The sequence below is a fragment of the Miscanthus floridulus genome, chromosome 13 (genome assembly GCF_019320115.1).
Source record: "Miscanthus floridulus cultivar M001 chromosome 13, ASM1932011v1, whole genome shotgun sequence".
In the NCBI taxonomy this organism is placed as follows: Eukaryota; Viridiplantae; Streptophyta; class Magnoliopsida; order Poales; family Poaceae; genus Miscanthus; species Miscanthus floridulus.
This window is the reverse complement of record NC_089592.1, coordinates 85,226,711-85,248,822: the sequence shown is the minus strand read 5'-3', so window position 1 is coordinate 85,248,822 and position 22,112 is coordinate 85,226,711. Positions and strand designations below refer to the sequence as shown.

The following is a 22,112-nucleotide window of genomic DNA, read 5'->3' as shown; positions in this document are numbered from 1 at the left end:
AACCAGGGGGACCCCAACAACCAGGGTGATCCGAACAACGAGGGTGACCTCGACAACCAGGGTGATCCGGACAACTAGGGATCTCGACAACCAGGGGGGCTGATAACCAGGGCGATCCAGACAACCAAGGTGATCCGAACAATTAGGAGACTTTTCCCTGTGTGCAGTGTTTTCCTAAACGCTAAACGGTAAACAGTCGGTTACCTACCGTTTAGCCATTATTCGGGCAAAACGTTCCATTAAACGGGCTAAACGGCCAATTAAACGGGGTAAACGGATGATTAAACGGAAACGGCGCACCACCATGTAGCGTTTACACGGTGTTTAAATGGGCTAAACGACCGTTTAGGCGAACAGTATGCCATTATAAAAGATCGCAATCCCCTGTGTGCCCCTGGAAAAATTCAGCGGTCTTCAGCGCCACCACTCTAACTTTTTTGTGTCCTCCATGCCACTTCCGTCAGTTTGAACTCTAACGCCGTCAAACTGCAGGTGTGAAAAGACGAAAATGCCCTTAAGTTCAAATATGTTATTAATTTTTTTAGCATCTTAACGACTTCAAATGAAAAAACTCAAAACTAGAAAGTTGTAGATCTCGTCGAGATCTATAATTTTCATATAAAATTTATTTTCATTTAATTCCGCAAAAAAATATGATTTGATATGATTAATATATCTTAGAAAAATCATATTATGTTTTTTACGGAATTAAATGAAAATAATTTTTATATGAAAATTATAGATCTCGATGAGATCTACAACTTTCTAGTTTTGAGTTTTTTTCATTTGAAGTTGTTAAGATGCTTAAAAAATTAATAACATATTTGAACTTAAGGGCATTTTCGTCTGTTCACACCTGCAGTTTGACGGCGTTAGAGTCCAAACTGACGGAAGTGGCATGGAGGACACGAAAAAGTTGGAGTAGTGGCGCTGAAGACCGTTGAATTTTTCCAGTGGCACACAGAGGATTACGATCTTTTATAATAGCACATAGAGAAAAGTCTCAACAATTAGGGTGATCCTAACTAGGGCGATCCGGACGACCAGGGCGACCCCGACAACCAGGACGGCTAGAAGGGAAGAGGAACATTAGGACTCAAATTAGTGCAAGCAAGTGCATCCTGTATAACAATAAAGAGGGTCTTTACTCCATGTCTTCCACTTTTGAATGTTCAAGTACGACACATGTCTATGTGTTGTCCTCATTAATCCCCCACTGCACCATGTGGCCTACGAATAAAGTTTCAAGTGTGTGTGCTAATCTCCTTGTACTACTCCAAAGGTTTTGTATGAAATAAAGTTTCAAGTGTCTAGATCGAGATGATATTACCAGCCTTGGGTCCAAAGACTATGGGGATTGTCTTGGTGGGATGAATTTCTTGTTTCTCCCACCCTCCTTTCTTACCCCTTAGCAATGGTGGTGCTCCAAGGTGAGGGTGAGGATTGTGGTTGTCTTCCTTGGGTTGGCCTCCTCTTGCTTGGGTTGGGTTGTAGTGCTCATTGTAATCTACAACTTTATAGTTGATAATTTTTTTACTAAATTATTTAGAGCGTGAAAATTCTTTTTTTTTAAAAATTATATTTTGCAAGTTAAAATTTAGAATATATGAAGTTATTTAGAATACTAAATATTCATTTTTAGATTTTAAAATTTAAAATTTAGTCTAGAGTCATTTGAAAATTCTAAATTTTTAAAATATAAGACAACATTGACAAATATAATTTAACAAAGACAATATTGAATTGTATCCATCAACAAATACCAATGTTGAAGGATATCCTAAACAAATTTACTCTCGTGCTTACTGTTGCTACTTGCTAACAACCCCAGTCAAACTGTATGACTCATTTGCTTTCAAAAAGCAGGGTTAAACTTGATTAAAAAACATTGGCAACATTAGCCCCAACCGCCCAAGCATCTGCATAATTTGCTTTCAAAAGGCAGGGCTAAACCTTGATTAAAAAAAACATTAGGCCCAACCGCCCAAGCATGTGCATAAGAAATTTGTAGAAACGTAAAGGGCCAGGAAAGCCCAGCAAGGCTTGCATGGGACCGGCCCATGTGGATCGTACTGTGGCGCGGCCCCGCTTGTCCGTTCGTCTTCGTACTCCGGGTAGTAGTAGGTTGGCGAATCCTCTGGAACTTGAGCTTTCCGCTTCCTCCCACCGAGCCGAAGCAGAAACCTTCCTCGATCCTCCCTTCCCTCCTCCCTCGCTGTGATTCCATCGCCATCTCGTTCCCACCACACCGCACCCTGCCGCCATTGCTCCGGCTCCAAGCAAAATCCCGCGTGCCTCGTCTTGCCGCGCCCCCAAGCACTCCACCTTTCACCCGGCTGCCACTCTTCCCCAGTCCCCACCACACAAGGAAGGCGGAGGATTTTATCTAATCTTGCACGCGGGCGTTCCCGGCCCCCATTCTGAGCCTCCTGCGGCGTTTGGAGTCTCTCTGCCTGGGGTTCGTCCAATTTGCAGGTATTGCTCATTTGGGGTTGGGTTCGCCCTGCTATGAAAGCGCGGAGGTTTTGCACACTGTTCGTTGTTAGCAATTCTACTGTATGTATCTTGTTCATTAGCTTGTTGCGTTTGTGAAGCGATGGATTCGCGCTGCGGATTCGATGCCATCGAATCGCGTTCAGCCGGTGCGCGTCCCCCTGTATAAAGGGTTTACCCGAGAATGTGATGTTATCTGAATGACTGGATGCTGACGCCTCTTTCGGCAATCTGTAGCTTCCCTTGCCCCCCATGTTTTCTCAAGATTGCATCAGTTAACTACCCCAGACTGAGGGCAAGTAAAGAATAAAATTATTGCGTTGTTTAGTAGGCAGTCGCCATATAAGAAGGTAATGAGTAACAATTCTCTAGCGAGTCATGTAGTCCGCAACCTCGTAGTTGTCATCATCTTGGTAACACTGATATCCTGCGGTCTTGCGGATAATTCCACAGTTCAAGACGCTATATATTTACGCTATATATATTGCTGTTGCCAACGGTCCGCGTGTGTTTTGCTGCTTCAACTGTTTGTGGTGAGATGGACTAGGTATTTGATTTTGGAGAATGTCTCTATTTCGAGGCTAATGCATCCATATTGTGCTGTGCTATTCCTGACATGCCACTTCTCCATTATTATGCAGCTTATACTAATTGAACTCAATGTGGCTCTACTCACCTGCACTCTGTTTGCGGCGATCAAGCACACATTCTCATCCTAACCAGTTCCGAGGAGGATTCACGCAGAGTATGGCCTCATGGAAGTGCCCGCACTCGCAGTCAAGCCTGTACCATCCGAAGTCGGGTTTAGTTGATTTTTCGCTTAGCAAGAATGTAAAGTCTTCTCAGCCACAAAGTATAAAGTACTTTGTCAACTTAATGGGCCAGCAGTTCCGTTGTGGACTGTCAACCAGAGAGGGTAGCCTAAGTGTAAAGCTTGACATTCCTTCGCACGAAAAATCAAGGATAGGTTGGAACTGGAAAAATATGCATCACAAGATAGGAGGTGCAGCAGGTGGACTCTGCTTTGGTTTTTCAGTTACTGGAGTAGCAAGCGCTGAGGTTCCTGTCATTAGGATCAAAGACAATGCCGAAACTTCATCATCATCTACCAGTTCAACTCATGGGAAGAAAGTCTACACAGATTATTCTGTCACTGGTAAGAAATGCTCACTTTAAAAAAAAAAAAGAAACAACTTCATGAATCATGTACTGCCCTTTACACTTCATAGTTACAATAGAAGAATGGGCGTTGACCTCATTTGTGACTGATTTACATGGATCCCCAGGTATTCCTGGAGATGGAAGATGTTTGTTCCGCTCTGTGGTACATGGTGCGTGCATTAGGTCAGGGAGACCCATACCTAATGAAGATCTTCAGAGAAAACTAGCTGATGACTTGAGAGCAATGGTAGGGCCGGGCTGCTTGTCGGCAATACTGACACTTTTAGCTGTCTACCATTCTTAATTCTTGAATTCCTAAAGAAAAGAGAGATGCTAATATGATTATTGGTTGTTACTGCCATTCCCTAACACTCATGTATAATTTTCTAATTGAATAGGTCGCCGATGAATTTGTTAAGAGGCGGGAAGAGACTGAATGGTTAGTTGATACACTTTCTTTGTTCTTCTTGGTCTAGAGTGAAATTGACCCATAAGTATTTGCCGCTCACACATGTGAATCGTTGTGACAACAATTCGCAGGTTTGTTGAGGGGGATTTTGATACATATGTATCCCATATTAGGGAGCCACATGTGTGGGGAGGTGAGCCAGAATTGTTCATGGCATCCCATGTTCTTCAGTAAGTAACTGTACATGTTTTTCATTTACATGCATTTCAAATTTGATTGCCAGCAATCACTATCATTTAAGCTTACCACTTCTTTGCTAAAATGTATATCAGTGCAGTGTATTCATAAGCTGAGTAGTGTCAGAGGCAGAAAGAAAAATTGGAGCCTACTTTGTACTTGATTTTATGGAGAAAATTATTACTACCTCCCATTTTTCTCTGATACTACCACCTTATACAATGACCTGTGCATTTATTTTTACTATCCTCATGTCAAATACAGACCCCTGGTACCAATTGGAATTTTCTTTAAAATAGATTAAATAGACTTGGGTCACTCGACCATAGCTAGTAATTTGTTGAGTTGATTAACAAAAAAGGGTTGTTGCCTTACTTTTATGTGTCAACAAGTTATGTGTGATCTATCTCTTGTTACAGATTAGAATAGTAAATAATTAGAACTGTAAGAGCATCATAACTTTGTTCACAGGATGCCAATAACGGTTTACATGCGCGATGAGGATGCTGGTGGTCTGATAGCAATTGCAGAATATGGCCAGCAGTATGGCAAAGAAGGCCCAATCCAAGTCTTGTATCATGGTTTTGGCCATTACGACGCTATACAGATCCCAGCAAAGGTTGGTTCGAAGAGGAAGCTGTAGACATGGTGCGAGCTTGAGGCACTGACCCTGTTTATACAACCTTATTGAATATTCATGCTATGTACATGTGAATGTGGAAGATAGCTATGATGAAAACATGAAATGGCATTAACTCACCATATGCATAAATGTTAGTACATGATTCAGTACTTCCCCAGTAACCGATGAATTAGGAGAACATGGTATCAGTAAATTGGGGTGTGTGTGTGTGTGTGTTTTGTTAAATCTCCTTCCATATCATCTATTCCCCCTTTATCAATAGATACAGAATTTCGTTATGCATCCATCGAACCTCCTACCTTTGGGAAATTTCTGAAACAGTAAGTTGCATGCAAGCATGAAATCTGTACTGTACCATCTTAAAGCAAGCTTTGGATGCTGAATTTGTACCATAGAGGTCCGTGTTACATATAGTAGTATCTACCATGGCCTGAAAATTGCACTTGTAGTTCTGTAACTGGTACTACAATAGAAGATAGAAGGGGCCCCATTTATCATACTCTGATTTCATTTTGGCTGCAAGTATATGCATTTAAAACTAAGGCCCCGTTTAGATCCAAAATTTTTTGGATTTTGGCTACGGTAGTACTTTCGTTTGTATTTGGTAATTAGTGTCTAATTATGGACTAATTAGGTTTAAAAGTTTCGTCTGGCGATTTCTCACCCAACTGTGCAATTAGTTTTTTTTTTCATCTACGTTTAGTACTCCATGCATGTGCCACAAGATTCGATGTGACAGGTACTACGCAAAATTTTTTGGAATCTAAACACACCCTACCACACAACTCACCGGTTGGTCCAGACGTCCAGTACATGTGTTTGAATGAGCATGTGAAGAGCACCTCGACAGTTGAGTCTGACACTCTGGCTTGAGGAATTGAATTTGCAACAGAATCCGGCGTGGCTCTCCAACTGGAATCATAGCCTCGTTCTCACAGAAAACATTGCATCACCCCACCCACGAAAAAAAAAAAACTGAGGTCCTTGGACTATGGAAGCATCAGCGTACATTCATAGAACTGAAACGCTGTTGCTTCCATGGTCAGATGTTTTCTCATGCATGGATATCTTCCCCTGGAACTACTAGATAGCACATAAAGCTTTGCTGTCAAACTTTCGATTGCAGGGATTGCTGCAGAAGGGTTTGGTTTGAAGTTTGGTGGAGTGACTCCATCGTCAGCCGGAGACTCCTCGGGTTAAGATGATAAGAGATGCTACTGTAAATGATGTAGCAAGTAGCCTGCTCGATGTATGACACGCATATGAAGCTGCTGAAAGAACAGGGGCCTGTTGCTCGATCTCGCCGTGAGGGTGTGGAACATCTATCCGAGAGAAAGAGAGACGAACGAGTCCTTGCACAGTAGTCATCATCTGTAAGACTGTAACCTGAGATTATCATCTGCTGGAGTGGTAATTCCAACCATGCTGGCTGCACACGTCCACTCTTGTCTCGTCGATCGGCGCGGTGCGCCCCACGGCACGGCAGGGAGTAGTAGCCCTGTACGTAGGCAGCGGCCTAGCAAACCAGCTGTCCACTCCCTCCGCCGTACGCACTGTGCTAGTACACGCCGAGGCTCGATAGCGTGGACCAACCGGACCCGGCCATCTCTATCCTGATTCTGATCGTTGGGTTTCCCGTGCCAAGTTTCACCTTTCACGGTGCGGGTGCGGATGCGGACTCAGACGGGGACGGCCCAGGGCGAAAACGTTCAGCGTCCGGCAGTCCGGGCCTGGACAGTGGCTTGTGCTTGTGCTTGTGCTGCTGCTGTCACGACATCGGGCCTCTTGGTATTCTGATAAAATACTCCCAAATTCGAGTCAAAGCGCCATGTGCCACTGCCAGATTTCCAACGGGGACGCCGAACCAGATCCACCGCCGACCCCACCGCGCAGCGTCACCCGCACAGCCCCACTCCGCTCCACCTGCTGGAACCGGAAACCTCCAAGGCGAAGCCAGCAGCGCCCATTTCACCATTATTACCAGCCTCCTACTACAGGAGAAGCTTGGGGATTAGATTAGAGTAGTCATGGGGATCAACGATAACCCTTGGGATTTCCCACATGCAAACACGCTCAATTTAACTTTACTTTCCCAAAAGTCGCCCTCTCCCCCTTCCCGACCAACGTATCAAATGCTTCGAAATCGAATCCTCGCCCACCTCACCACCAGGCCTCCAGCGCGACTCCCCACTGCATTCATTTCAAATCCCTCTCCCCAAACTACCCTTGCCTTCCCCCATAAACCGTCACCCTCCCGGCGGGTCTTTCCGTCATTTCGCCGCTAAATCTCAGTCACCTAAACCCACTCCCCTCCTCTGGCTGCTGCTTCCTCCCTTCTCCCCTCCCCTCTTCCCTTCTCTGCACCTGCGAGGCTGCGACCCTGCACCCTGCAGCCTCGCCTCACGGAGTCCCAGCCTCCCAGGGAATGGCAACCCTGTGATTCCCACCACCACCACCAACACCCCGCATTACCAGTGTTCGCACTCGCTCCAGGCAATGGCGGCGGTTCTGACGGTCCTGGTGGCGGCAGCCACCGCCGCCTCCACCGCGGCGGCGCTCAACACGGACGGGCTAGCGCTGCTGGCGCTCAAGTTCGCTGTATCAGACGACCCGGGTAACGCGCTCTCCACGTGGCGGGACGCGGACGCCGACCCCTGCTTCTGGGCGGGCGTCACCTGCGCCTCCTCCTCCTCCGGCCGCGTCTCCGCCGTCGAGCTCGCCAACGCTTCGCTGGCCGGGTACCTTCCCTCCGAGCTCTCGCTACTATCCCAGCTCCAGGAGCTCTCTCTCCCCTACAACCGGCTCTCGGGCCAGATCCCCGCGGCCGTGGCGGCGCTGCAGCGGCTGGCGACGCTGGACCTCGCGCACAACCTGCTGTCGGGCCAGGTCCCGCCCGGGATCGCGCGCCTCGTCTCGCTGCAGCGGCTCGACCTCTCCTCCAACCAGCTCAACGGGACGCTCCCGCCCGCGCTCGCCGCGCTCCCGCGGCTCTCGGGGGTGCTTAACCTCAGCTACAACCACTTCACGGGCGGGGTCCCGCCCGAGTTCGGCGGGATCCCCGTCGCTGTCAGCCTCGACCTCCGCGGGAACGACCTGGAGGGCGAGATCCCGCAGGTCGGCTCGCTCGTCAACCAGGGGCCCACCGCCTTCGACGGCAACCCGCGGCTGTGCGGGTTCCCGCTCAAGGTCGAGTGCGCGGAAGTGGCGAGTGCGGAGGACGGGCCGAGGATCCCGGACTCCAGCGCCGCCGGAGGCGTCACCGACCCTAGCGCCGCGGCAGAGGTCCGGAGGCCGGGAGGTCCGAAGCGGCGGCGGTCGTCGCCGACGGTGCCGGTCCTCGCCGCCATTGTCGTGGTTGCCATCGTCGCTGGCGTCGCTCTGCAGTGGCAATGCCGGAGGCGGTGCGCGGCCGCGGGCGGGGACGAGGAGAAGGAGTCGGCCAAGGAGAAGGGCTCGGGGGCGGTGACCCTCGCCGGCAGCGAGGACCGGCGTAGCGGCGGCGGGGGAGGGGAGGAAGGGGAGGTGTTCGTGGCCGTGGACGACGGCTTCGGGATGGAGCTGGAGGAGCTGCTCCGGGCCTCCGCCTACGTCGTCGGCAAGAGCCGCGGCGGCATCGTGTACCGCGTCGTCCCCGGCCATGGACCCGCCGTCGCCGTCCGCCGCCTCAGCGAGCCTGACGACGGCGACAGCGACGGCTCCGGCTGGCGCCGCCGCCGCGCGTTCGAGGCCGAAGCTGCCGCCATCGGCCGCTCGCGCCACCCCAATGTGGCTCGCCTCCGCGCCTACTACTACGCCCCCGACGAGAAGCTGCTCATCTACGACTACCTCCCCAATGGCTCCCTCCACTCCGCTCTCCACGGTAACAAAAATGTCCCGTCGGCCGTCTTTTGCTAGCAATGCATTGTACTAGTACAGTATCCTATATCCAAGAAGAGGCTAACACCGGCGAGCCTTCAGGTGGCCCGACGGCGTCGCCGACGCCATTGCCGTGGTCCGTGCGTCTGTCCATCGTGCAGGGCGCGGCGCGCGGGCTGGCGTACCTGCACGAGTGCAGCCCGCGGCGGTACGTGCACGGCTGCATCAAGTCCTCCAAGATCCTGCTGGACGACGAGCTCCGCGCGCACGTGTCCGGGTTCGGCCTCGCCCGCCTGGTGGCCGGCGCGCACAAGGCCGCCGGCCATCACTCCAAGAAGCTCGGCAGCGCGGCGTGCGCGCTCCGCGGCGGCACCGGCGCCGCGTCGTACGTGGCCCCGGAGCTGCGCGCGCCAGGCGGCGCGCCCGCCGCGGCCGCCACGCAGAAGGGGGACGTGTTCGCGTTCGGCGTCGTGCTGCTGGAGGCCGTCACCGGGCGCGAGCCCACCGAGGGGGAAGGCGGCATGGACCTGGAGGCCTGGGTGCGCCGCGCCTTCAAGGAGGAGCGGCCGCTGTCGGAGGTGGTCGACCCCACGCTGCTCGGCGAGGTGCATGCCAAGAAGCAGGTCCTCGCCGTCTTCCACGTCGCGCTTGGGTGCACGGAGCCCGAGCCCGAGATGCGCCCGCGCATGCGCGCCGTTGCCGAGAGCCTCGACCGGATCGGGTGACCATGATGACCCGGCGGCGGCCGCCGGCAAGCCGGCTACTGATCAACTAGGCTAGGTCCAATCCTACGCATAAAAGACTCGGATCGGAGTAGTCCTGTGCATGTAGATTAGCAGTAAGTGGGTTTCAGAGACGGTAAACGCAGGCAAGAATCATCATCTGCTCCATTAGTGAATGAATGTGAATCACTCGACGTAGCAGGCTAGCAGCAGCTGCAGCCTTTGCAGCCGTGCTAATCTTTGGAATCTTTTGTGGTACTTCATTATCTTGATCCATTCCAAAGCGAACTCTGTTAACTAGGAGTTTTCTATCGTTTTGCCACTGCTAGAACTGTAGCGCTTTGCCCAAAAGCTTGCGTTTCTTGGGGACTCGGAGACAGAGAGCAAAGAGTGTTTTGCCCTAGGCTGTGCTGTTCAGTGTTCACCTTTGGCTGTTGGCTTGGCTCAATCGACTCTGAAAAGATGCGACAATGACACAAGGGTGTGGTGCACCCTTCTGGTCAGTGCACTGTCCTCTTGCCTGTGCTGCTGTGCATTGCAGTGCAACATGCTTTGCGAAGTTTGCATTCGTAGCGTAACAACCAACAGGACGCCAGCAGGGTCCTGGGGTCCAGAGGTGAATTGGAGAAGGCTGCTGGGAGCTTGGGATAGACAGCCCGTTCGCTTTATGGTTTCGGTCAGCCTAAACCAGTCAGGTAATAGTATTTTTTTCTCATAATAAATTAGTACCAGCTCAGAAATCAACCAGCGAACAGGCCCAGAGGCTCTTTTTGGTTGAGAGTTCATTTGTAAATGAGGTCTGGTTTAGTTCTAAAAAATTTTCACCCCAAACTATCACATCGAATCTTGCGACACATGCATGGAGTATTAAATATAGACGAAAATAAGAACTAATTGCATAGTTTGGTTGGAAATCGCGAGACGAATATTTTAAGACTAATTAGTCCATGATTAGCCATAAGTGCTACAGTACTAACATGCGCTAATGATGGATTAATGGAGCTTAATAAATTCGTCTCGTAGTTTGCAGGCGAGCTATGTAATTAGTTTTTTTATTAGTATCCGAAAACTCCTTTTGATATCCTCGAAACATCTGATGTGACATCCAAAAATTTTCATTTCGTGAACTAAACACACCCTTAATCTCTGTTTTTTTAACGAAATGAATCTCTCTCTCTCTCTAACTAGAACAACAGCCATCACCTAGCCATTGGTACCCCCCACATATTTGAAATGTCTAGCTATAATGCCGAATGTTAGTACTGTACATGTGCTGACAAAACTAGCTGCAAATGGTCTTTGCATAATCGACGATTTCTTCACGTTTTTGACAGCGTCGACGATTCCTGAATAAAGTCATCGCACTGCTGGATGGGCATATCATAGATGCCATCACGCACGCTACTCCTAGAATAGAATCCAATGTTAAACGTCATCATTTGCCATTTAGTGCGAATCTAGTGATGCAAGCCAGCCAAGCAACTCCGTTTGAGCTAGCTCATTAAATACTTTCAGCCTGTTAGTTTGTTGACTTATCAGTCAGTCAACAGTATTTTTTTCTCATAATAAACTAGCATCAATAGGACTTATCAGCCCAGAATCCAGCCAGCGAACAACCTCTTTATTCAATAAGAGAGATCCATAAACTAGCTCTTCGTAAAGCACCAAGTTATTACACTTTCTTGTGATTCATATGTCTATGTTTCTACTTTTTCTATACAAATATGTTTAGGGTACTTTGGCCCCGTTCGCTTCGCTGAAAAAATAAGTCAAAACACTGTTTTGACTGATTTATTGTGAAAAAGACGGATTCTAAAAGAAGCGAACAGGGCATTTATAATTTTCTTTTAAGTTCATATGAGCTAGTAAGTTAATTTTATTGTTGAGGGTGCACTTAGAACCTCGTTGTAATCATTCATATACAAATACCCCTTTGTGATGATAGATTGCGCCCTTTGAAATTCCTTTGGACTAATTACTATGGATGCACTACCTTCATCCTAGAAAGGATGAAATTTTAGATTTCGTCAAAGAAGTAGCTGAAGCTTAACTAAATTTGTAGAAAATAGTATTCACATCTAGGAGTCTAAATAGTAATATTGTTAAATACATTTTATGACAATTCTAATAAAACATATTTGTATGATAAGCACTAATATCCATTTATATAAATTAAGTCATAATAGTTTGACTCAAAACTAGAATTACACCCTTTTTAGCAATGGAGAGAGTATAAATATATAGGAAGTCTGAAGGCTAACATGATGTTGTACCTCATGGGAATTTTACTCTGCCTATCTCAGTCATTGAATTCCTATATTTTTCTTTGTTTCATTCAAAGGCTACGTAAAAACTTTGATGTATTTTAGATTCCTATAGGACTACAAGTTTCTTACATATTTATTTATTTGTGGTTTTTTCATTCCTAGCATTCTCTCTGTCTCAAAATAAGTCTTTTATCTCGCATCCCGAGAAGTCAAACGATTTTAACTTTAATCAAATATGGTCATGTTCGCTTGTATTATAATCCGTACTTTTCGGCTCATCTTTTCAGCCGGAACAGTATTTTTCTCTCACAACAAATCAGCCGGAATAGTGTGTGTTTTCAGCGAAGCGAAAGAGGCCTATATACTAATAAATATTAATATTTGCAATATAAGATAAGCACCGTTAGATTAAGCACGTCGTATATTTTCACACGAGTAAAGTTCATCATCGGTCCCTAAACTTGTACGGCTGTGTCATCCCGGTCCTTAAACTCGCAAATCGATCGTTTAGGTCCTCAAACTTGTTCATCTGTGTCATCTCGGTCCCTGAACTTGTTCAGTTGTGTCATCTCGGTCCCTAAACCTGCAAATCATTCGTTTAGGTCCACAAACTTGTTCAGTTATGTCATCCGTTTAGGTCCACAAACTTGTTCATAACTTTTTCATATGAACTCGAATGAAGACGAACTTTATATCAAAATTGTAGCTCTTGAAGCGATCTACAACTTTGTAGTTGAAAAGCTTTTTATTTGAAGTCATTTAGTGTCTCAAAATTTAATTTTAAATTTTAAATTTTAAAATCTATAAACTTACGACAATATTTTGGGACTCTAAACGGTTTTAAATAAAAAACTTTTCAACTACAAAGTTGTAGATCGGTTCGAGAGCTATAATTTTGATATAAGTTTGTCTTTATTCGAGTTCATATGAAAAAAAATATGAATTATTTTATGATATAAAGTTTTTAGATCACCCTGTTTTGATCCAGATGGGACTCAAAACTAAGTTTAGGGACATGGATGACATAACTGAACAAGTTTGTGGATCTAAACGGGTGATTTGCAAGTTTAGGGACCGGGATTACATAGATGAACAAGTTTAAGAACAAGAACGGTCAATTTGCGAGTTTAGAGACCGGGATGACACAGCCGAACAAGTTCAGGGACCGAGATGACACATATGAATTGCGAGTTTAGGGACCGGGATGACACAACCGAACAAGTTCAGGGACCGAGATGACACAGATGAACAAGTTTAAGGATCTGAACGGTTAATTTGCGAGTTTAGGGACCGAGATGACACAGCCGTACAAGTCGGGACCGGTAATGGACTTTACTCTTTTCATAATAAACCTATTGAGAGATACAAATGCTGATACTATTTTTTTTATAAATATAATCAAAGTTGAGATCGGTTGACTCCTCGAAAAGCGACATAAAAACTTATTTTGGGACGAAGTGAGTACATTTTAACAATCCTGCTGGGTTATAAATAGGGTGATATATTAGTTGTGTCATGAGCTAGTACTGTCGAACAGTGCCAGCCAACTCGAGAATTAAAATGCTGTTTTCTGATGCATTCACGGTTCAATCCCGAACACATTCGAGTGTTTCAGAAACACCAATGTGCTATGCTGTTCAGTGTTCACAGGACAACGAGGACTTGCTGCTGACGAGCTACGGCCCAGTTCCCAAAAATTTTGCAAAATTTTTCACATTTTCCGTCACATCGAATCTTTAGACGCATGCATGAAGTATTAAATATAAATAAAAAATAAAACTAATTACACAGTTTAGACGAAATCCACGAGACGAATCTTTTAAGCCTAATTAGACTATGATTGGACACTATTTACCAAATAACAACGAAAATACTACCGTGCCCATTTTACAAAAAATTTTGGAACTAAACTGGCCTAACATTTTTCTAAGATAGCAGCAGCAGTAAACAGTGCTTTCGCCGTGGCTTTACCCCCAGCGCAACTGATGGCCCAATAATTTCACTGGTCAGGGACAGCTACAGATAGGGCACTATTTGACCTGTGAGCTGCGTGACCAGAGAAGGTTTTGAATGGCAGTAAAGTTTCCACACCAACCTTTCCCTCACCACATTGACACAGAAGCAAGCAACAGAACGCAGCATCTAATTGCAATTAACAAAGCTTATGGTTCAGTAACCAGTAGTACACACACACAAAAAAAAGTCAGAAAGAGACCCCATCTTAGCATACTCTAATCACCTTCTGACTGCAAAATTATAGTACTGAAACGATTCTTTCATGCAAATCTGGTACACAATTTGAATGAGCAGTGAACACCACCTCGACAAGGACACGGCTTGGAATTGAATTCGCAACAGAATCGTGTGTGGTCCTCCAGTTCAATCATATGCTCATGTGTCATGGCAAACAGTACACAAAAAAATTGAGGTGATCAATTCGGTGGCAGTAGTCTCTACTGGTGTTTGATTGTCTAAATTTTAGTCGTTGTCCCATCAAATGTTTAGACATAGGCATAGAGTATTAAATATAGACTAATTATGAAACTAATTATATAGTTTGCGACTAATTTATGAGACGAACGTTCGCTACAGTAAACATATGCTAATAACGGATTAATTAGGCTTAAAAAAATCGTCGAGTACTAACAGATTATATAATTTATTTTTTTATTAGTATCCGAATACCCTATGCCTCCCGACATACCTAAAATCCCAACACCCCTAAAAGTTGTTCTCAGGCAGAAGTTTTCATGCATAAATGTCCTCTGTTGGGAATAGCTCCTGTGCTTCCTCTGGGAGCTCAGGCTGGTACTGAAGCTGCTCGTAGTTCAGCTGTCTAGCTGCTTCATACAGTGCGATTCCAACGCTGACGGAGAGGTTGAGGCACCGGACGTAGGTTTCCACCATGGGAATCCGGAGGGTTCCACCGCCTAGGCCCTCTCGACAGCAATCCTCAAGGGCTTGTTGAGGCAATCCTTTTGTTTCAGAACCAAAGACTAGCCAGTCCCCTGGCCTGTAGGAGAAATCCTGATCAGAAAATAAAACACATTAATCAAGCGAATGCCAAAGAATCCGAGTTGCACATTAAGTCAATGTGTTCCACTATAAATCTCCATCGATCTCTACCATTTCTGTAAGCAAATCTTCAAATTTGCAAATTAGTTGAGATTTTATACCAATGTGTTCCACTATAAATCTCCATCGATCTCTACCATTTCTGTAAGCAAATCTTCAAATTTGCAAATTAGTTGAGATTTTATACCCACTGCGATAGTTTTCATTGTGGTGCAGGTACGGATATGCTACAATTCTACTTGAAGAAGCAGTAGTTACTTACTGAATGGATTTGTGTGCCTCTTTTGGTGAATGCCAACAGCCTTTTATCTCCTTCCTAATCGAGAAAAAAAGAACATGATGATGCTGAAAACAATTCAGTAGTCAAAATATCCGGGAGGACAGAGAATTCATCACCTGCTTCATGAAATAATCACAGAAGTGGTCCCAAGAGTCATGAATCTTGACAACAACGTATCTTTAAAGCAGCGATTAAGGAAGAAGACTAATATTTGAGTATACGAGTTCTTTCTATGATCACTGCCCACAAGATTTAGTATGTTAGAGATCATATATAGATTATAATATAGACTGACAACACAAGGTTGATGTTACTACATTTATCATGAAAAATACTTTTATAATACTTGACTCTTTATATTTCAAATAGCATATTTTTACATCTATTCATCGTCAAACTGCCATGTTGTAGACCATGCCAATGTTCTAATGGACTTAAATTTGGGTCGGGGAGCAATATATAATTGATACAGTATACATCCAACCGAAGGATACGGCCAATAATCCAATCCCGCACGCTTCAATTTTGTGTCATCTACCTTATAACCTAATGGCTGGAGAAAAGAAAATTTCAAACATATTTCAGTTAACATAGCACTCTAGATGTATGACAAAATGGGGCAAGAAAGATGCTGCTGCATCAAGAACCTTCTACTCAATAACACAACAAATAGTCCAGAGACTAACCTTACCCCGACAAGATGCAGGCCAACTGCAGATGCAGCACATGTCCTTGCAATGGACCCTGTATTTCCTGGTATCTGTGAAGTACAGTCATCCATAATTCAGCGATAACAGCAAAGCAAGTCAAATAATCAACTCAATAGTGTTACATTGCATCTAGTTACTAGTTTGCAACACTCGTATGGCATGCCGTAATCAAAGTAGAGCCATCCATAAATAAGCAACTACGCTAGTATTGCACAGCAAAGAGTTACTAGTTTACCCTCTTATTGTCCACCGAGCAAAACAGCAGCAGGGTTAGGATATGGTGTATTACACTTCCATCCATTAAACATGTTAGATGATATTGTTCATGTGGTGTAGGACTAGGCTAGAGTAGAGTGCAGGTCTGTGTCTGTAAAAACGGACTAGACTAGACCTCCTCTGTCTCAATATTTGTACCAACAGATCATGTAAGGGTTTGAGTTATTCTCTTCCCTATTATTGAATCGAACCTATCAGATTTAGGCATCAAGTTGAACAGACAAGATGCAGTGCACCAATCCGAACTCTTACAGCCAGGTGACTGTAGAATCTGAGCCCAAACCTCAAAATTGCAGTCGGCCACAGGAATAAGAGCTCAAACCTCAAAATAAGAAGGCAGCAGTTACCACTTACCAGCGGCGAGACGAGCACGACGTGAAGCATCCTGCTGGCTCGCGCCACCTCGACGCCGCTCCCCACGGGGCCACCCGCGGCGCCATTCCCATCTCCACTAACAGCAACTGCAGAAACGTTTGCAAGCGCAGGGGGACACAGACACGCCGGAGGGCGGGAGGGGGTGACAGTCTCTCGCCACTCACGGGAGCAGAAGGCGGCCGCGCGGCGCTGGTGCCGGAGCCGGATGGCACGCGCGGCGGCGAACCCGCCGAGGCTGACGGCGCAGCCGCCGCCGCCGCCGCAGTAGCGGTGGCCAAGCGCGCGCAGGCCGGCCTCCATCTGTTGTTCTAATCCGACAGCGGGTCCGAGGGATAAGGCGGAAGCGAAACGGGCCGTGGGTGTTGGGGTGGGCTTTCGGTCCGAACTGTTTTGTGCTGCTGTGATAGGCTCCGGGTTCGTCGCTACTCGAGATCTGAAGTGGGCCTACTGGGATTACGGCCCGCGGACGAAGACCCTTCTTCTGGGGCTCAAACTGAATGCTTGCACAAAATTGAGGCCCAACCACGAACACGAAGGGAGGCAACATCATGTGCTGGACGCAACTCAGGAGAGGGAGAGCAACACCACACCACTCCGTTCCGGCCAGGATTCACGTCGAGCAGCCCACAGAGCAGTGTCCATCAGGATGAGAATGTGAAAAAAGGCGTCAGCAAAAGTCGCGGGGGAATCGAGGGGAGCCGGAGCCAGCTGCCATGGCGTTCCTTTTGCTGCATCTATACCCTTGCAGAGTACAGAGACAGATTCTGGAGGTGGTTGCATCCAAACTTGTCAAAATAATAATAATAATATACGATTGCTTTGTTAAAATTATATTCCTCCACTATCGGTATCGTTTGCTTTGCCTTGCACGTGTCTACCTCACGCAGATCACCTTAATTAATGCAACACTATACACAGTAGCGGATCCAACCAAAATTCCACTGATGTCATAAGTACTACGTCATGGCTTAAGTTCACGTATGAGCATCAATTTACAATGAAAATCTCAGAAAATCATTGCTGTCATCTGACAGCCATGAACAGGGCTGGCTCCGCCCCTGACTATACGTACTGATGCTGATGCAGAGACCATGGTAGCAGGCGGTGAAAGCAAAGGCATCCATGCACTGTACGTCTGTACTACGGGGAGCATGCATTAGCTTACAACCCAAGGTTAGAACAGGGAATCCACTTCTCAGCGCATCGTACACAATCATGCATGCCCCATGAACGCTGACGTGGAGGCACATGGCAGGCAGTATCTCTTAAATATGCCTCGGTGCTGTGCGACACGCATCGATCCCATGGGATGCCATGGATTCCATCTCCTTCTGGCCGGGCACAATCCCATGTAACTCTCAACAGCGCTGTCTCTATTCGCTTGTCTTATAATATATACTTTTTTCTTGTCTTTTCTGCTGGAGTAGTATTTTTCTCTCACAATAAATCCGCTGGAACAGTGTTTTAGCTTGTTTTTTCAGCGAAGCGAACGGGACCGCTGTCGCCGAAGAAGCTAAAGTTATTAACAACTCACTCATCAGCAGAAGCAGCTGTTCGGATGCGTTTTACGAGGCATCTATCTGGCTAGCTAGATCCAGTGTGTCCCTTTTTTATACTCTTGCTCTCTGCATTGCAGCCTTGCGATGCGAGAGTTTTTTTTCCCCCATTTTTTAAAAAAAATGTTGCGAGAGGTTTCACTGGTCACTGCTTGCGAAGACCAAGAACAAGGTACGTACGTAGCGAGTAGGGTTCGCGTGCAAGTACACATGCAATGCAAATGCTCAACCAAGTGGCGATCGTACGTGTGGCTGTGCAGATCGATGCTCGTTGGAGTCGGTAGGGTCTGCCGGTTTGTAGCGCTGGAGGGCCAACATTTCCTTGGCTCTAGTTTTTCGTCAGTTTTAAGGGCGTCCCCAGCGGGATTCACGACTTCGCTCTCCATTCCCACAGGTCGAGCAGTACCCATAAATCCCGCTCTCACATAGTCGCCTCTGGTCCACGTCCGATGATGTCCGACGTCAGCTGGCGACGTAGCCAACAACCATTGAGGCCGCCCTAATGTACTCCTAGACACCTAGAACCTGAGGAAGTGAAACTCCCTCGGACTTGGCCGTTTTTTTAATACGGAGATGAAAGGTACAATCAAGTTCCCAGGAATTGGCTTATGAGTTTCTGGTACCGATCGAGATACATGGGGGTATGTGCATTTGGCTTTGGCTACGTGCTAAAACGACACTAGTATTTAGGGCCTCTTTGGCACGGCTTATGCCGACTTCGGCTTCATCTATTTTGCGCAAATCGAGGCACTGTAGCGTGAAGCTGTTTTTGTAAGCCGGGGTTAAAATGAACTAGAAGTCAGGAAAAGCCAGTTTTTCTGGCTTTACCGGCTTTGGCTTCACCGGTGAAGCCGTTTTGGATGAGCCGTGCCAAAGGGGGCCTTAGAATGAGCATCTCTAACACATTACCTGCCCTTCATCTCCTGGAGATAAAGTCTATATATATATACGATCTTTTATTACTATTAATTGGGGTTTTCTTCTTCTTTCTCCTCCAACTGGTTGCAAATATCATTTAAGCCCACTTTGGAATAAAGGAAAAACGGAGAAATTCTTGAGGATTGAAACCGTATAGGAAAATTTACTATGTACCCCTTGGAATAAATGATTGGGTTCCTAAAAATCTATGCCCTATTCGTTTTGCTGAAATTTAGCTTATGCTGATTTGTTGTGAGAGGAAAACACCGCTCGTTCGTTGAAAAGTACTGCTGAAGTAGTGTTGCAGAACATGACCATAATGGGATGTGTTTCATAGAAATTGGAATTTTACCAAGAGGTTGAACCTCATGGGGTTGCTTTGTGTCAGTCGCGTATCTTTCAACGAATTCTTGTGTTTATCCAGCGCTTCATCCAAACCTTCAATATTGCAGTTTCCCATGTAAATCCATAGAATTCAAGATGCCGGGGAATTTTATTCTTGTGTTTTTTCTATTGCTATGTTTCCAGAATTCTGCATCGCAAAAAGACCCTTTAAATAAAGTGGATAGAGGAGAGGAGATTGATTTACAACATTTTTGAAGGAAAGGGTGGGTTTCAAATAGTTAATTAAAACTTTTAGTTATTAAGAAAAGAATAAGTAATCTACTTGAGTGACCTCAATTCGTCATATGATAGTTTTTAAATATTAGAGATGAGATAAGTAATGTACTAGAGATGTTCTTATTTTTTTCTGACAATATTTAGAGTTTGTTTGGTGCCCGTCTATGCACGCCAGAGACGGCAAAAGTGCGTCGGCCGATTCTCCCGCTACACATTTGGCAAACTACGGCGTGCAGACAACGAACTAGACGTGCATGGCGAGGTCCGGTGGCGCCACAACTCAAGCAGCAAACCAAACACACACGACTAGCTTCTAACGTGGAACCTGCGGCATGGTGTGGTGAGCTCTACGCTCCTTAGGGCTTGTTTGGTTCCTAGGGAATGGATTACCGAAACGATTCCAACCTAGAATGTTGTGCTTAATTATACAATCTTTGATCACCCGGAATGATTCCCGGTGGAATCAGGGCTAAAAACGAACGAGCCCTTAGTCTGTAGCAGTACTTACTAGCTTGCTGCCCAAAATAAATTGAAATGGTAAGCAATAATCGCTGCAACAGTGCTAAATCTAGAAGAGAAACCATTAGAACGGAGAGGACAGGACGACATGGTGATGGACTGATGGGTCTCTCAGCTCCAACGGCCAACCTGGTCACTCACATCACATGGCCTGCTAGGTGATGAACATCCTAGGGACCCCACGTGGCAGTGACATCAATACCACAGGGCCCCTTCCATTACCCATGATCGATGCTGGTTTTTAATTAGTTATTAATTGTTACATGCATGTATAATATATATATATAGAGGAGCCAGATTGATTTGATGATGGAGTGCATTTACAAAGCAGCTCGTACGTGCCCCCCTGTATGCAGAGCTCCGACTCGAAGCACCTCTTGGCACTACTACCTGAGAAAAAAGAACAGAAACAATCAGAAAGTACACCCACCCCTTGAGCTCCTGTTTGGGCCTTTTGCTAGCCGGCTTTCCTGGGCGCACGTGGACTTGCTTGCTTCGCTTTACGGGGTTCAGGACGGGGCAGAAAAATATTCAGCGATCTAGCAGATTGGATCGCCATGTCCCTATCTACTATCCATCTACTGCCTCCCTTTTTCTATCCCTTTTTTTTTGTTTCGAAAGATTATCTTTTGTATTGTTCTAGAAAAATGTTTTCTTGCTGGGTTAGAGCAGACTGTGACATTGTTAGAGCTGCTGTTACATCTCGTCGATTTAATAACCTACTATTTGCGCTGTACTAGTACTTCTTCTGCGCCTGGTCAGGTTCAGGACCGAGGCTCAGGAGTATTGTCGTGTTGGTTGAAGACAGGTGAGCAATATACGAGATCTTGTGAGTAATATACGAGATTCGCAACAGAAGACGAGAAGAAAAGAAAAAGGGAAGATACTACTAATGCTACGTACTCCTAGATCTCAAGATCGCATCTCGAGGTGAACTCTGAGCTTGCAGCGCCTGCGCAGATTCTAAAACGAGAAATATATACATACTCCGTACAGTACTGTAGAGGCATACAGCCAGCCAGTTGTGATGAAGACATGCTGCGTTGAGCTGTGAGGTGTAAGTTCAGGTATCTGTCCTGTCTGTCGCCGGAGCCGATTAGGAGGGAGCCCCTGGCGCTGGCTGCTGACTTGGGTGGATCCAATCCATCCAAAAACACGAAATGGGCAGCACCTGCGGGTGTCCTCTGCATCTGATGCATCTCGCATCTCAGGTACTCAAGTCTGTCTGGTGTTGGGAGATGCATGCGATGTAACCGTGTGTGTGTGGAGCCAGGCAGGCCCAGGGCCCCGTCAATTGTTTTTGGTTTGGTCGAGATGTGAGCACGGTCCGCCCATCAGTGTAGAAATGGCGGCGTTGTTCGCTTGAGCTTATCAGCCTTACTTTTTTCGTGAAATAATAGTGTTTTTCTTTCGCAACATATCAGCACTGGCATTAGCATCAACCGTTTTTTTCTAGCCAGCCGAACAGGGCTGGAGAGTTTCTCAAAAAAAAAAAAAGAAGGTAGAAACGGAGGAGTAGATCAACGTCTGCTGCCTGCTTTACATTACTACTGGTACTTACTTCACTCCATCAGTTGACTGACTGTCATTTTCAGCATGTTCGTTTGGCTTGCATTTGTCGTATACGATCGTAAATTTTCAGCCGGAACAGTATTTTTCTCTCACAAAAACTAGCCAGCAGTACTTCTTCACAAACCAGCAACGATACGAACCAGCCAACCGAACAGGTGGAATTAGCTTTTCTTTATCTTCGAATCATCATGTGAACTAACGGATAGAATCACAAGCGAGGTGAACTGTGTAGAAGTACGCTAGGTGGCTACGTTCTACATGCCAAAAAAAATGCCCCTACTGCCTGCCACGCAGACACCCCCCCTAGTTTCCCGGTACAAAACGCAGTGGCCAGTGCAACGAGCGGAGCCGACAGTCCGGTCACGGAAGGCCCGTGCGTTGCCGATGGATGTGAACCTGATGCGAAGCGAAGGAAAGCAAAGC

At 46.3% G+C, this 22,112-nt stretch overlaps 3 protein-coding genes across 5 annotated transcripts; 2 read left to right on the top strand and 1 right to left on the bottom strand.

The window, feature by feature from the left end:
• The first annotated feature begins 2,151 nt into the window (after positions 1-2,151).
• LOC136501403 (OVARIAN TUMOR DOMAIN-containing deubiquitinating enzyme 4-like) lies at positions 2,152-5,281 on the top strand. Of its 2 annotated transcripts, none has more exons than XM_066496919.1 (6): positions 2,152-2,475; positions 3,135-3,649; positions 3,780-3,901; positions 4,053-4,093; positions 4,195-4,293; positions 4,772-5,281. In XM_066496919.1, the coding sequence occupies exons 2-6, from the start codon at positions 3,154-3,156 to the stop codon at positions 4,941-4,943; spliced, it is 930 nt and encodes a 309-aa protein (XP_066353016.1). In that variant the 5' UTR covers positions 2,152-2,475; positions 3,135-3,153; the 3' UTR covers positions 4,944-5,281. The 2 variants fall into 2 exon arrangements, with proteins under 2 accessions (XP_066353016.1, XP_066353017.1); XM_066496920.1 differs by having other exon boundaries at positions 4,195-4,256; positions 4,772-4,906.
• Positions 5,282-7,278: 1,997 nt separating this feature from the next.
• On the top strand, positions 7,279-9,902 carry LOC136501316 (receptor protein kinase-like protein ZAR1). The gene is made up of 2 exons (XM_066496826.1): positions 7,279-8,802; positions 8,901-9,902. The coding sequence occupies exons 1-2, from the start codon at positions 7,440-7,442 to the stop codon at positions 9,521-9,523; spliced, it is 1,986 nt and encodes a 661-aa protein (XP_066352923.1). The 5' UTR covers positions 7,279-7,439; the 3' UTR covers positions 9,524-9,902.
• A 4,121-nt stretch (positions 9,903-14,023) lies between these two features.
• LOC136501789 (uncharacterized) lies at positions 14,024-16,803 on the bottom strand. 2 transcript variants are annotated; one of them, XM_066497321.1, is made up of 6 exons: positions 16,483-16,803; positions 15,834-15,902; positions 15,637-15,695; positions 15,259-15,319; positions 15,125-15,178; positions 14,027-14,814 (listed from the first exon to the last, which is right to left on the bottom strand). In XM_066497321.1, the coding sequence occupies exons 1-6, from the start codon at positions 16,801-16,803 to the stop codon at positions 14,536-14,538; spliced, it is 843 nt and encodes a 280-aa protein (XP_066353418.1). In that variant the 3' UTR covers positions 14,027-14,535. The 2 variants fall into 2 exon arrangements, with proteins under 2 accessions (XP_066353419.1, XP_066353418.1); XM_066497322.1 differs by lacking the exon at positions 15,637-15,695 and having other exon boundaries at positions 14,024-14,814; positions 15,829-15,902.
• Between the last annotated feature and the right edge of the window lie 5,309 nt (positions 16,804-22,112).